Genomic DNA, 16,826 nt, shown 5'->3' on the forward strand with positions numbered 1-16,826 from the left:
GATGGGAAAAGGCGAACATCTTGGTGGAATGATGAAGTGAGAGCAGCCTGTAAATGTACAAAAAAGGCTTATCAGAAGTGGCTCCAAACAAGGGCCGAGGCAGACAGGGATTTGTACGTAGATGAAAGAAACAGAGCGAAACAAATAGTTATTGAATCCAAAAAGAAGTAATGGGAAGATTTTGGTAATAACCTGGAAAAGCTAGGTCAAGCAGCAGGGAAACCTTTCTGGACAGTAATAAAGAATCTTAGGAAGGGAGGGAAAAAGGAAATGAACAGTGTTTTGAGTAAATCAGGTGAACTCATAATAGATCCCAGGGAATCACTGGAGAGGTGGAGGGAATATTTTGAACATCTTCTCAATGTAAAAGGAAACCATCCTGGTGGTGTTGCAAACAGCCAAGCTCATGGGGAGGAGGAAAATGAGGTTGGTGAAATTGCTTGAGGAAGTGGAAAAGATGGTAAATAAACTCCATTGTCATAAGGCAGCAGGAATAGATGAAATTCGACCTGAAATGGTGAAGTATAGTGGGAAGGTAGGGATGAAATGACTTCATAGAGTAGTGAAATTAGCGTGGAGTGTTGGTAAGGTACCTTCAGATTGGACAAAAGCAGTAATTGCACCTATCTATAAGCAAGGGAACAGGAAGGATTGCAACAACTATCAAGGTATCTCATTGATTAGTATACCAGGCAAAGTATTCACTGGCATCTTGGAAGGGAGGGTGCGATCAGTCGTTGAGAGGAAGTTGGATGAAAACCAGTGTGGTTTCAGACCACAGAGAGGCTGTCAGGATCAGATTTTCAGTATGCGCCAGGTAATTGAGAAATGCTACGAGAGGAATAGGCAGTTTGTTTGTTTCGTAGATCTAGAGAAAGCATATGACAGGGTACCGAGGGAAAAGATGTTCACTATACTGGGGGACTATGGAATTACGGGTATTTATGTTGACAATTGGGCTTCAGTGAGAATTGATGGTAGAATGAGTTCTTGGTTCAGGGTACTTACAGGGGTTAGACAAGGCTGTAATCTCTCACCTTTGCTGTTCGTAGTTTACATGGATCATCTGCTGAAAGGTATAAAATGGCAGGGAGGGATTCAGTTAGGTGGAAATGTAGTAAGCAGTTTGGCCTATGCTGACGACTTGGTCTTAATGGCAGACTGTGCCGAAAGCCTGCAGTCTAATATCTTGGAACTTGAAAATAGGTGCAATGAGTATGGTATGAAAATTAGCCTCTCGAAGACTAAATTGATGTCAGTAGGTAAGAAATTCAACAGAATTGAATGTCAGATTGGTGATACAAAGCTAGAACAGGTCGATAATTTCAAGTATTTAGGTTGTATGTTTTCCCAGGATGGTAATATAGTGAGATTGAATCCAGGTGTAGTAAAGGTAATGCAGTGAGCTCGCAGTTGCGATCAGCAGTATTCTGTAAGAAGGAAGTCAGCTCCCAGATGAAACTATCTCTACATCGGTCTGTTTTCAGACCAACTTTGCTTTACGGGAGCGAAAGCTGGGTGGACTCAGGATATCTTATTCATAAATTAGAAGTAACAGACATGAAAGTAGCAAGAATGATTGCTGGTACAAACAGGTGGGAACAATGGCAGGATTGTACTCGGAATGAGGAGATAAAGGCTAATTTAGGTATGAATTCGATGGGTGAAGCTATACGCATAAACCGGCTTCGGTGGTGGGGTCATGTGAGGTGAATGGAGGAGGATAGGTTACCTAGGAGAATAATGGACTCTGCTATGGAGGGTAAGAGAAGTAGAGGGAGACCAAGACGACGATGGTTAGACTCAGTTTCTAACGATTTAAAGATGAGAGGTATAGAACTAAATGAGGCCACAACACTAGTTGCAAATCGAGGATTGTGGCGACGTTTAGTAAATTCTCAGAGGCTTGCAGACTGAACGCTGAAAGGCATAACAGTCTATAATGATAATGTATGTATGTATGTATGTATGTATGTATGTATGTATGTATGTATGTATGTATGTATGTATGTATGTGTAACATAGAGGGCATGCAGAACTCAATCGGACAAGAATTTGTACTTGTAGCTCTTGCATTTCCTGCATTTGTGGACTTGGTCAGGACAGTGTCGTTTGATGCTCTAGCAGTAGTCTGCCATCATATGCCTGTCCCATCGCCATTGATAACGCTCTTCCATTGTCTTTATTTGCTGATGGAAGCATTACTTGTGCTCATTGCTAACATCCCCAAGGTTTTCGGCACATTGATCAAGATGGCTATTCAAGAAGTGCATCTTAATACTCATGTTCCGTCCAAGATCACAAAAGGCCTTTAGCATCCTTTGGATCAGAAGTACATAGTTTTTCTGCCTTCTTCTTACCAAAGAAGTTCTTCATAACTGCTACAAAAGACATCCATGTTGCTGTCTCCTTTTAATCCATCTTCCTGACAAATTCCTCATCATGTATAAGGGATCGAATGTGAGGAGCATCAAACACACCTGCTTTTATTTTCTCGAATGACAGGCCAGGAGAAACGGAAACAATGTGTTGAAAACATTCGTTTTCAGTATTCAGAGCCTTTACGAATCGCTTCATCAAGCCAAGCTTGATATGAAGCGGGGAAAAGATGATTCTGTCTCGGCTGACAATATGTTCATCCACAATATTTGGTATCCCTGCTTCGAGAGTTTCACGTTTGGGCCATTCCTTCTGTATCCATTGTTTCTCCCGAGCACGGCTATTCCACATGCACAGGTAGTAAGAATATTTTGTGAAACCTTTCTGTTGTCCAAAGAGGAAGTTTACCATTGTAAGGGCCAGTTTCTGAGTCTGGGTTTTATAAGTCTAGAACTAAGGTAGTGTAGGCTAAATTTAAACTGGGGTTGCAAAATGCATTGCTAGGTCAGTTTTTAGTTCCAGGTTAAGTCATGATGGACTAACTAATTTTAACCTCCAACTAGTTTAGTGGAGGACTAAGAACAGAAAAGGAGTGATTAAATTTTCCTGTTTGATGTTGGTTATCCTTATTCTGAGGAGAAACACGTGATTGGAATATTGTGTAGTGCATGTGAATTCATTATTTTTGCCATATTTGTGTTGCTCATATCTGTGCGTTTATTTGGCATGAAAACCTGCCTCAAGACAGTAAACACAACCGAAGAACCAATTTTCACAGGTCGAATCAGAGTACTTAACTGTACTGGTATCAAAAAAAGAAAATTCGTAATTGGTGGTGGACACCCTGCATTTCCCAAAAGATAATAGTAATTTTGATAGAATGGTTGTTGAGATGATAGCTGACCAGCAGCCATTGGAAAATATCCTGGATGATGATGACACGGGTAATGTAGGCTTTAAACTAACAAATGCACTTGTTTACTGTAGTGGTCCCTCGCCAAAAAATGTCTGTGGTATAATAATACACACATTGCATTTCTTTCAAAGCACATCCTCCAGTATGTGTGAAACAAAATATTTTCACTTTACAGATAATTATGCAGAGTCATTATTCTTTGTTTTACCTGTTATGGGGGAAACTATTGAGACCTCCATTGAGTCAATTACTGAGACACCTCATAATGCAGACAGGTTCCTGGTACTGGCACTTCTGCAAACAAATTGGCACATGCAGTAACAAGTAAAATTGTAAACCATGCTCAGGAGTACCATGAGGTGAAGATGAAGTACTGAAAGAGGAGCACGATTTGAAGATGCTGGTACTTGCCGAGGAGTTGACATGTTGGAAAGAAAGGAGGAAGCAGTCTTCCGATTGTAAAATAGTTGAAAACAGTCTGTAGTGGAAGTGATTATTTTATTTTACATCCTAACATATTGTTATTATTGTTATTGATTGATTGATTGATTGATTGATTGATTGATTGATTGATTGATTGATTGATTGATTGATTGATTGATTGATTGATTGATTGATTGATTGATTGATTGTTCTACCCATACAGTTAGCTAAGTATGTTTTCATTCCTTGTGTTCATCGTTATAAAATAAACACTGCCTGTAGGATTTGAAGAAACTGGTTCATATTTATGAAGGAGATTCACATAAAATGTCTTCAAACTAAATCGTCTCTTGATCTCACAGCTTCTTCTAGATCATACCCTTCATCTCCAGCTTCATTCTCTTCCTCAAAATCTTCTTCCTCTTCTCCCTGATTTCTTTCAGGTTCATCCACGGCAAAGTTCCCTTGCCTTCTTCCTAATCCAAAATTATGGTCACAGGGATCCCGGGTTCGATTCCTGGCAGGGTCGGGAATTTTAACCATAATTGGTTAATTTTGCTGGCGCGGGGGCTGGGTGTACATGTAGTCTTCATCATCATTTCATCCTCAGGTTGCCTATGGGCGTCAAATCAAAAGACTTGTATCTGGCGAGCCAAACTTGTCCGCGGACACTCCTGGCACTAAAAGCCATATGCCATTTCATTTTTCATTTCAAAAAGTGTTTAAATTTAAGCCTCAAAATATGGCAGCAGTTAACATGTTACAAATATACCAGTGTTCAAAGTGTTAACAAACTCATGTCATTTCAACACTCGGCATAAGTGGATCGGTAGTCACCGCACATGGCTCGATTGCAAACAGTGCAATGAAACTGTGCCATTCTTTGCAGCTTTGAGGGACAAAACACACTTATTTTCTTTTTGTCAAGTTGTGCTTGGTCTGGACAGTGTAGTACAGGATTTTTCATTCAGAATCTTGCAGATCATACCTCGTAATGACCAATACGAATTTGGTTGCCTAAGGCAGAGCAGGAAATGAGGTCAGACCAGGTCATTGCTAAACTGCTGCGCAAAGCCCCTTCTTGTGACAAGTTTTTCTCCCTTTCAGAGGATGTTGTCGCAGAACAAAATATATCCATTCACTAGGAATATGTTGATCATGCTGAAAAACACATGCAGAGGGCAGCACCAGATCTTTCTACTGCAGCTCATGCTGCAGCACATTTGGGTGAAAGTCTGTTGCACCTTTTATTTCATTATAAAATTCAACTGCTGCAGGTTTGCCACTGTTATCCCTTATTTCCTTCTCCTCCTAGTAGTGGATAACAAAACGACTTTTCCGTACTTTGGTTTGTATGATACAAAAGTTTTTGATTCATCAAAACAACATAGTGAACTTACGATATTTTGCTTTTTCTTTTCAAGAAGCTCTGAAGGCATCTCATGTTTATTCTTTCTTATTGTTCCTATAACTTTTAGAGAGTAGGGTTGATTCAAGAGGTCTTCAGCCAGTAGGATGGATGAAATCCAATTATCCATGGTTACATTCCTATTTGAACCATGGATGATCCCAGTTGGTTCTTTTATGAAATGATTAGCGAGAGGTTGACGTGACATCATATATTTCCCCAAATATTACATAGTGTCAATCATATATTTGTTCCCAACGTCATTCGAGATAATCTTAATTCCACATTTTGTGGGTTTATTGAGGATGTATATCTGAAAAGGACGTCCACGAAATCCAACTAGTTGTTTGTCAATGGTTTTGTAACTCCATGGCTTGTGTAAACTCTTCCCACACTTCTCGAATGGCTGCAAACTTGTCACTCGTTTGTCTCTGTATCCTAGTACATTTATCATGGAACCAAAAGCAATTCAACAGAAAATCAAAGCACTCATTTGAAATTGTTGCCTCATTTCTGTAACCACAAAATGTTGGAACAAATAGCTCTGTTGCAGGAAGATGATTGGTTTTCATAGCTGCTGATAACACAAGTGTACCATAAAGAGTATTGATTTCTTCCCTGCTTGTTTGAGAAATTGTTGCACTAGCTGTTGCATAGTTGCTGCTCTGAACTTGTATTTCTTCATTCGTGTTTTGTACCAGTTTATCTTATATGAAACTGTTAACGACTAAGGAAAACGATTTAATGGGTGTTGAAACATTTCTGGCTTCTCCTAATGGGGTCTGCTTTGTATGAATTATGTTCCTGGCAGATGTCTGAGTATTATGGTTTCTGGATGGAAGTGTTGACCATTTGTGTTTTATTTTTTCCTCATAGGTTGTTTTTCTTAGGAACATTTGGATGCCTAGCACTTGAAACAGATTGGTTTGAATTGTTACTGACCTCATCAGAGTATGTTGATTCAGGATTAGATCTTCTCTTTCCTCCTGATTCATCTGAATCCAACGAATTATCTAACTGTGGGTTATAATTGGGATCAGATTCACTGTATGTTACTTCAATGTCATCTCCAATTTACTGCATGTCTTTCCAGTTACTGCTGTGTTCTCATATGATATTAGTTTCATTTTCCTGTACTGATGACTCCACAGTTCACAAATACAAAGATTAGATGTTTCCACCTAATCAGTACTGTGTATAAAAATAAATATATGTATTTATGGTCTATATCGATCATGTTCAGCTGACACATCATATTACTAAAAACTAAAATAGCTATTCACTGCTGTTAAAATGTCACTCTTCTTGTCTTAAAATACTATAGTAAATTCACAATCTAATTCTTCTGTTGTTCTGAATCAGTAGTAAAATAGATCACTAAAACTGTCTGCACCAGTCAAACACATGAGAAGCACAATTATTCTATCTTAGGTCTAGTTGTTCAGTGATGTGTAATGGCCCGCTTGCTAGTTGTTGCTTTTTGAGTAGTTTTAACTTGAAGGGAACATCTCAGATTTTTCTGATTCGTTCTCTATAGCTTGTGTAGATGTGAACTGGAGAATAATAAGAAGTTGTGTCTATTGCATGAAATATGGTAGATGTATGATGTCTGAAAAAAGAAAAAGAAAAATAGTATTGGATAAATGCCCTGTCAAATGTGAACACGAATGAAAGGAATACTAGCTTTGAGACGTACTCCCTCGAGTCCTCATGGGCTTGCTTCCTCCAGCCTTGTTGGTGGTTTACTGCATGCTATCTCTTGCTTGTGGCAAGCTATTACTTGGAGTGTGGGAAGGGAGAATAGGGGTAGAAGGAGAGGGAGGGGGTGTGGCAGAGCACATGTTTTCGGTGTTGATTAGCAATTTTATCAGAATAAAAGTTTTTAATTAGGGGAATGATGGCATTATATAAAACATTGATGAGTTCGGACATTCCATTGTGCGAAAGAAATAATGGGCAGCTTTGGAAATTAAAAAAAAAAAACAGAAGGGTGCCGGATGAATCTGCATTGTGCAAAAACTATCATTCACAGTGTTTTCAAGATGTAATATTTGGGATTAATTAAAGCACGAAAATGTATGATGGATTTCTGTTGATGAAACTACAGATACATCAGAAGAGTGCATCTGTAGTGCTATAATTAGTGCTATGAAAGCAGATAGATCATTTCTTCTTAATGTACAAATACTTGACCAAATAAATCATTCCACTATAGTGAAGTTTTTCAGTGACTCTTGAACTTGTGACCAAAAGGGGTATGGTATGACAATATATTATTTCTCAGTGATGCTGCTCCATATATCATTACAGTAAACCAAATCTCTCTTGGGTGGCACTATTGCGCAGTTTTTTTATGAATTTTATCAGGTAAACACCAAATGTGTCATCAGATCTTTTACATGCCAATACTGTATGACATAGTGTTGAATGGACTTTTTCTGCCCTTCAAAAATCCAACTACCTCTGCCAGGTTTGAACCCGCTATCTTGGGATCCAGAGGCGCAACACACTATCACTGATCCACAGAGGGAGCTACAAACTTTTGATGATTATCTCAGATGGACCAAATGTGAATAAGAAAGTTCAGACTTTTCAGAGATGATTCAATTAATGAGATCTTGCAGGTTAGTTGATATCGAGACTAGTCCCGTTCACATCATTTACGATGTATAACAAAAGAGACTTTTGGTGAAGATGCATCTGAATTAGCTATTATTGCTGTTTACCACTATTTTGATGGGTGAATAGCTGTGCTGGAGGAATGTGAAAGTATTCAATAAGTTCTCAAGTTACCTCAAAAAGAAATTCTTGAAACATTCTCCATGTAGATGGTTTACATTTCGTCCCACTGCTGAGAGATTGTTTGAATTGTGGGAAGGATAATATTAGCTTCTTAAATTCTTGCCATCAGTGAAGAATCAGACTGTGTCACAGTCTGCTTCATATAAAAACGATGGCCAAACTTTTACGTTCTTCAGCAATCAAAGCACAGTATTATTGTACTTCACTATATCTTCTGCAGCCGGGCTGGGTGGCTCAGATGGTTGAGGTGCTGGCCTTTTGACCTCAACTTGGCAGGTTCGATCCTGGCTCAGTCCAGTGATATTTGAATGTGCTCAAAATATATCAGCCTCCTGTTGGTAGATTTACTGGCATGTAAAAGAACTCCTGCAGGCCAAATTCCGGCACCTCGCTGTCTCTGAAAACCATCAAAAGTAGTTAGTGGGACGTAAAAACAATATCATTATTATATCTCCTGCAGAACTTTCTACATGCTTCACTGAAATATTCCAATGATATCCTGCACCCTCAAGTACAAGATCTGTTGGTAACTTTGTTTTAAATCTATTACTTGATTCAAAAAATATGTTTCTCCTGAAACATATTGTTGCTTCACAGAAAATTAAAAATGAACTTTCTCGCCTGAAAAAGTTGTTCTTGTTTTCTTGAACAGTGGCAAAGAGCATTATGTTTTTGGATGCAAATATTTGGTTGAAAAAGCAATGAAAGATTGTGATTTGATTAAATGTCTGAGATGTTTAAACCCCTCTCTTGTGAAAAACTGACAAAGCTGTCGAGATATAGTTTGTCTCCAGAGAACTGCCTGTCCATGAAAAAAAAAAGGATGTGCTCATTGATGAATGACATATGTTGCAGATGGAGATGGGACCAGCTTTCAAAGGAAGAATTGATTGTTATTTGGATAAATCTAAAGGGAAAACTAATGTAGCAGGTCAAAAACAATATAAGGAATTGGTAGCCTTGAGGCTGCATTGTCTCTATCACATGGGAATAATAATTGTATTTCCCTGTTTTACTGTCTTCTTTCATTTAATGTGACCAAATTTATTTCTTGACATAACTTTTTATGTGAAAGTTGAAAAAAATAGTTATACTTCTGTTCCTCGGGCATAAGTATTTCAATAAATAAAAAAACTGTAATATAATCATATTTATTTAATAAATGAACAGGCCATATTCCATCCAGGTCCAGAAATAAATGAAACTTAGCCTAGAACATCAAGAATTTACTATTACACTTTCATTATTTGGTAATTTACATGTGTTTACTTTGTATTTACATATTCATTTTTTTCTGGTCTCCTCTGGCCTCTTGTTTTTTTGGGTATTACTAAATATATATATAATTTATCACAATGTGTGATGCAAAGAGATGTGAACATCAAACTTTTAACTGTATTATTAATTTTGGCAACTTAGTCTCTTTTTAGTCTCTTTTTCTGACATCTTAGTCTTTTGTGAAATTTTAGTCTCTTTTTCTGCTTTTTATGGGGGGAGGGGTAGGTTTACCACTCCTAACCCTGCTGTCCAGTTGCTGAAGGTTTTCATATTCATTGATTTCATAACTTTATCCATAACTAGGGTGTCACGTCACAAAAAATTGACCATGTTGCTGAACTTCTCACGATTATGTTCCTTGTCCATAGGCAGGCAGTATTTACTACTCGGCACTGCAGAACTCAACAGTGAATAAATTTCTAATCTCTGACTAGTTCCTTGTGTTAAAAACAATAGAGTAGGAGTCTACATTGTCAATACTGGTCACTACTCTTAAACAGAATACATCTATGTATTTATTAACAGTACACGTTTTGTCTCTGAGGGCTGTAAGAAGACAGTACAATAAGTCCAAAAAGTTAGATAAGAAATAAATAGCTAGCTAAAAAGAATAGATGACATGCACTTATTGAACATCAGATGCCATTATTAGCTAGGGATCCAAATGTGTTGGATCGTACAGTCCCAAAAAGGACGTACCACTTGATGTAAAAAGGTACTTAGCAAAGAATAAAATTGGTTAACACATTAGAATAGAAGGAATGTCAATAAATCTTGCGTCCTTAAAATTAAGTTAGATCTGGTTAAGATATCATAAGAACAAAATTTTCCAATTACATTACTAGATTTCACTTTTTATTTTATTTTTAAATGTTTATATTATTTTTTAATTTAGTTAACTAATGAATTCATTAATATTATTGAGAAGTCTAAAACCATTTATGATTAAGTTGTATGAATTTTAAAATAATATAAAATGTAAAATAAAGTGTGTGATTTGATAGATCTGATAAGGATCTTTCAAAATGAAACATATCATTCTGTTTAAATTAAGTTGTTTCTTTTTCAAGTATAATCTATTATTATAGTATATGTTTTCTTTTTCAGGTATGTTCTAAATCATTTATTCACAAACTAGTTTTGACAGACTGAAGAACCGAACAGTTATAAATTAACTGAGTCGAAACTGAAAAGAAATTGTTTCCACTGTAACAAATGAATTACTTTAACTGGAAAATTTCAGTTGGTAAAACTTTAATATATTTCCTTCTTTGCAGTTTTCTGAAACTTTACACCACACTGCCATTACCAAAGTTAGCCACATTCATGTATCATAGTCAGTTACAAGCAGGAGATGGAATTAAGAAATGGAATCCAATCAAAGCCTTAAAGGAACTTGTAATTGACTTGCTCTGCTTCAAGCACAAGATGAAAAATGTAGTATGGACTAAAGGAACCTCGGGACTGGGTGGCACATTTCAGTCAGGATCAGAAGTAAGTTTAATTCATCTTTCTACAGTAAGATCTAAAACATTTCCTAAACCCTTTGAATGAGTCAAAACTGAAAAGATACCAGGTATCACAAATTATTTCATATTACTTCATATTACTCTTATACCAGGACAAAAGTTTAATCCTATTATTTTATAGTTAGGACATACATAAGTAGAATTTTAGTGTACTTATTTGATCGCTTAGTATTTTGCTTCTTTATTGCTGTGAAATCCTTGTGTAGTGTACAGTATTTCTTTCCTCTGATATATATTTTTAGTCATAGAATACACTAACTTATTTCTGTTGATATTACATATTTCCGCGAAGTTGGCTGAGGGAGGCAGGTGGGGACTGTGATTGTGAGTGGGCATTGAGGAGTATGAGGGAAGAAATGGCAAGTTTCAGGGAGATAATTAGGCTTTTAATGGAGGACAGGAATGAAGTTAGGTTTCCCTCGGTCAATTTACAGGAAACGATGGGTAGGCAAGAGGGAGGGGCTGGAGGGGGAGAAATTGTGGAAGACAGGTGGGCTAATATTTTAAGGGGAAGCAAAATGAGGGCTAAGGGTTCTCATCAGGGAGTGAATTCAGGAGAGGTATCAGTGTGAGTCTCTGCAGGTAGAAAAACGGAGAAAAGTGGAGAGCAGGGAAGTGTCGCATAGGAGGGGCAAGGCAAGCGGAAAGGGAACAGTTGGAAATGAAAACATGGAGTAGAGTAGAGGATAGGAAGATAGAGAGGTGGAACAGGATTGTTAGAGGGAGGGAAGGAAGGAGGAAGTAGGCTCTGCAGGAATCAGGGAAGTTGAGGGAGACCTGGAGAAAAGGGTATTCAATGAGGTGGGTGGAGTTTATGCTCTGGTCATGGCCGTCATGGGCAACTCCATTGTTAGGCACGTGGGGAAAGTGTGTGGTGGAAGGAGAACCAGAATAGTGTGTTATCCAGGAATTAGTTTAATGAACATGTTGAGTAAGGTAGAAGGGAAAGGAGAAGGTGCTAGGTTTCCTCATTGATATCAACAATGTAAAGCAAACAGGAATAGGTTTTTTTTTTTTTTTTTTACAAGTTGCTTTACTTAGTACCTACACAGATAGGTCTTATGGCGATGATGGGATAGGAAAGGGTTTGGTTGTGGAAAGGAAATGGCCGTGGCCTTAATTTAGATAGAGCCCCAGCATTTGCCTGGTGAGGTTCGAACTCACTATCTCCTGATCACTGGATACTGGCCGCACTTAAGCGACTGCAACTATCGATCTCGGTCAGGAATAGATACTAACATAGTTGAGGATGTGTGGAATCTGGTTATGACAGTGTAGTAGAAATTTAAGGGAGCAGAGATTATCAGTAGGATACTGTGTAGGAGGGATATTGGCTGGAAGGTGATCAAGGATTTAAATAAAACTATGAAGTCTGTACCCCTAAAATATAATTAATAAACACACAAGGGAAAGATAAACACAAAATGTGCTTAACAAGGACAACTAAAGGCAATACAAACACGAGGAAAACATTATGTGAAAGAATGCTGGACAACCCTGCTGGGATCGTAAACTGGTGACCCTTAAATTCTTGAACTCGAGCAATCGTGTTCCTTAAAATAGCATTTATTAAACATTAACAACTTAACCTTGGAAATAGATTTTAAAAGGAGATAGCCCACAGACAACAAGCACTATTCACTCTGGAAATTAGATCTACTGTTAAAATACACACATTCATGACATACAAAATTCTTAATCAGAGTAATTTCTCTGTGGAAGTGCAGACAGGCACTTACGTTCGTGGTCCTGCCCTCAGAACCCGGGTGATGTTCTGTGCGCCAAGTAAACACCGACAGTTTTAAAGGTCTCACAGTTAGAGTTTTTCTGATGTCCCCACCTAATCAATACTATTTTGTTGTAAAATTAATTTATTAAAGTCTAAATTACAATACTGGTTTCGACCCATGGATCATCGCAGTTGTTTACATTAACAATTAAAATAGCACACATAATCATTAAAAACTACTTCTTTCAGTTTATCATAAATTATGTCTTAAAATCTGATAAACGTCCATGTTTCATTTCACTAGTTTAACACTATCTGTTGAATTAAAACACTCTTTTCTAACTTTTATAAATCTGCTGTCTTAAAATCTAGTGGCCAATTTGTTTTTAATTTGTTACACTGATAATTAAAAGAGTACAATCACAATTGAGGAGCTAGATGCAATAACAGCGTAAGTCTACTTACGCTGTTATTGCATGAATACTGTTTTCAGATTTCCTGGTCCCTTGACTACAACCCAGTCCAGGTCTTAGTTCGCTAGGATGCCGCTAGAGGTCAGGAGCTCACTAAAACTGGTACCATGCGCTACACTGTTATTGCATGATGCATGCTTCACGAGTGACACGTTCAGTTGCCGCCAGTTCTCTGGCTGGAGAAGATGTCACCGAGTGGAAGAGATGGTTTTGTGGCGTCACATTTAATAAAAGACTGGGTATCAGCACTTTGACCTATGTTTCTAAGAATGCCCTCTGCTTAAAGCAACAATTTCATGATACAGAAGTTTGTGTGACTTTATTACCAAAATGGTGTTGTATCAGAGTCATAGGCCTACACTCCTGTGTGCCATTTATCTTCTTAAAGAGGAATGATAGCTTTCTCAGTTTTAATGATTTGAGGCTACATGATGTAAGAAAGTGTAGTGTAAAAGCAGACAAAAGGGTTGATGTTATTTCACTGATGAAATACTTAAAAACTGAATATTGAGGGGTATGTGAAAGTCATGTCTGTGTGTAATGATTCCCTAGAGTCTGCTAATGCAGCATGTGAAGATGAATCATCCTGATTTTGATCAATGATGCATTTGAGTATTTCAAACAAGTAAGACTCACAATGTCTAAATACCAATTATATACTTTGTGATCTGTTTTTATTCCTTTTCTTTTCTTTTAGGTTTAGAGAATCATTTTGTAACTGAATATAGGAATAAAAGTTGTTCAGAAAGGAATGTTACTAATTTTATAACATTTCAACTATTTGTTGGGGGGGGGGCAATTACCGTAGCCTAATACCATAGTTGGAGAGAGTGCTGTAACAAAATCCTCTCGACCCTTCACGCAAAAGAACGAAAAAGGTGAATATTAAATAAAGAATAAACTTAATGGTTTTACATTTGTTAGTTAATTTTTTTTTTAGGAATCTGTTCTTAATTTTGGTAAGTTTAGACATTTTGGAGAACTGAGGTGGGATAAACTGCCAGTTCTGTTCCTCTATAGTGGTCGATCATGCTTTCCTAACTCCCTGATCAATACCGGTGTATGGCAAAATATAATATTCCTGCTCTTCATGCAATAACAGCGTATAAAATGAAACTTTAAATAACTCTGTCTTTCTTATTAGCTAACAGATCAATAAAATTCTTTGGGAAATACATTTCCTGGCTCTTTTAAATGTCCCTAAATGAAATTCATGTTGATTCTTAATATTACTTTTAACTCAGAACATTTATAAACTTCAAGCTTCTGTTTGTCAAAATAACGTAAGTCTACTTACGCTGTTATTGCATCCAACTCCTCAATTGTTAAAAATAATTTTCTTTGAGTTGTTGCTATGTAATACAGTCTTAAAATCTAACAAAACATCTATTTCATTTCACTGACATCTCTATCTCTTGAATGGGAACTATAAGTCTGTCGTAATTGTGTTGCTTCAGAACACTCTTCTCGGGTTTTAAATTTACTATCCTAAAATCTGGTAGCCAATTATTTAATTTGTTCTTGTGCTACATTAAAATCTCAATATTATGGGGCTTCATGAAATTAGTTCCACTAGTGTATATATATATATTATTTTGGCTGCGCGAACTTGGTGTTGAAATCTGGTTTATCAGCTAGTTGTTGTATGCTTGATAGTAAGGCTAGGAGGGAAGATCTTCAAATAGGTGGTCAATTGCATAATGAATATAGCCTTAGGTGTGTGAAACACCTCCTTGTAGAATAAACGTGTAAGTACATGACCCCGAAACTAAAAACCTACATCGGAATTGAAGATTCCTTTAGTTCAGTGGGCTAGCCCCATTCTACCAAGACAGGCAACAAAGAAAAATACAATGTCATTACTTTTATAGTATGATTAACATGGTAAAGTCACCTGCTCCCAAATAAAAATGTCACAGGGCTATAAAACGCTTTTCCGACTACATTACATAATCAAAGATGCGAGACTGCCCCTGACAATTCCTGCTAAAGAAACTAGTTCAAATTTACTTTATCCCCATCAGGCTGGAACTCCCCATCTCAGAGCAACAGTTCAAACAAACCACATCCGCTCTGAGAACAAAGATCAGAATCCTGATGCTAGCTTTGCATCTTAGAATATGAAGTCAACCCCCCAGTTTGGACGCGGCACTCTTCCAAAACAAGGGAACCAATTGACCAATCACATGTAGAATTTTAATGTGCAGTCTTCGCATCTTCTTACATGAGGATGGAATATTTCCCACACTCTGACCTTTGCCAGAACACACGAAACAAGGTTTCATTCTGGCATCACTAGAACACAATAAACAAGGGTTCTTTCTGGTTTCCAGCAAGACATGAGAGTGACAAGCCTGGTGTAGGCTGTTCCAACAGTTGTCTTCTTTATTTTACTGAGTAGTACAAAAACTGTTTTCTTTATTACAGTAATAATCTTGCACACTATGTGAACTGGTACAAAGTGTATATGTAGATAATTGGGAGAGATTCACGTAGATCATACTGTATGAGTAAGAGGTAGGGATCTACGCTCTGATGGCCTTCACCTGAGCCGTAATGATATGTATAAGTTGGGAATTTGTTTAGAAGAATTGTAGGAAGGTACATACAGGGAAATGGAGTAGACTGGGGAGCAGTAATGGGGGTATAGAGAGCTACAAGTGAAATAAATATGTTGCTAAACGCAGGCAACCAAGAATGAGTTAGCTGGAAAATTTATGATGTCCAATAACGGACCATTATATTGGTATTGTAGAAGTATTGTCAAGAAAGGAAATGTATTAAGTAATTTGATATATATTTAGCAGTTATTGTAATAGGAGTTGAATCATGGCTGAGAAGTTATATTATGGATGCGGAAGTTTTCTCACTGAACTGGAGTGTTTATCGTAGAGGCAAGATGGGAATGGTAGAAAGGGGAGTATTCATAGTGGTAGAACCACTTGTAACCTACCCATTTGACCGTTCTCCACTATTCATAAACATTGTGAGACTTTACCTATCATTGCGTGTGCCATACTACCATTCATAATATTACGTACTGTTTTCTTTTAAGTGACTCACAATTTCTACCCCCATCATCAATTTATATTTCATCTTATACCGATCCAGAGTTCACTTAATCTTTTTCTTTTTCATATGCATTGTTTTTCATGTTTTTTATGTTTTGAACGGCTGACGAATACCTGGATTAGGGTCGAAACCGGTCCCATTTCTAATTACTATTAAATAAGAATGTAATCACTACATTTCTTTCTCTTATGTATTGAATAGGTTGAACCTCTTTTTCAATTATTCAATTTTTAACGTTATAATTGGCTGATCGATGACACAGGCTGGGGTCGAAACTGGTACCATTTCCACTTTTAATTAAATAAGAATGTAATCTCTACATCTCTTATTTACTTGTATTGAATAGGTTGAACTACCATATTTATTATTTCAATTTAACTGTGATACTTTTCAATACGGAACAATGAAATTTTTATCTTTAAATAAACTTTATTGTAATTTGAAAGTATGTTATAATTGGAGCTGTGTTCTGTTACGGACAATAAATTAAAAAAATAATTTATGAATTTAATAAACTTTTGATAGCTATCATAAATGCTTTATCCAGGTGCAGTAAGGTTAGGGCAAGTGAATTTCCTCCCCATCTGCTCTGTCTTTCCCCTAATTATCCATCATAATCTGGCTCTTCCTTGGTTTCTCCTTCCTTTCATTTGCAATTTTTTGGCATGTTTTAGCATTCTTTCTTCATTTATTAATTTAACATGTTTTGGTCCAAGTGAAAACATAGGCTACAGCAGGGGAAATTGTTTCAGGCCTTCTGTGAGCATAATCTACAGTAGTCTTTGACAAGACGTGAAATGCATGCCATTAGTGTGTG

At 37.1% G+C, this 16,826-nt stretch overlaps 1 protein-coding gene across 1 annotated transcript in view; it reads left to right on the plus strand.

Moving 5' to 3' along the window:
* Positions 1-16,826, plus strand: part of LOC136881196 (eukaryotic translation initiation factor 3 subunit L) — a 164,566-nt gene that overhangs the window by 136,356 nt on the left and 11,384 nt on the right. The window contains exon 10 of the mRNA XM_068229311.1: positions 10,484-10,700. Within this exon, the coding sequence (XP_068085412.1) occupies positions 10,484-10,700 (217 nt within the window). The remainder of the gene's footprint in view (positions 1-10,483; positions 10,701-16,826) is intronic.

The sequence above is a fragment of the Anabrus simplex genome, chromosome 1, assembly GCF_040414725.1.
Source record: "Anabrus simplex isolate iqAnaSimp1 chromosome 1, ASM4041472v1, whole genome shotgun sequence".
Classification (NCBI taxonomy): Eukaryota; Metazoa; Arthropoda; class Insecta; order Orthoptera; family Tettigoniidae; genus Anabrus; species Anabrus simplex.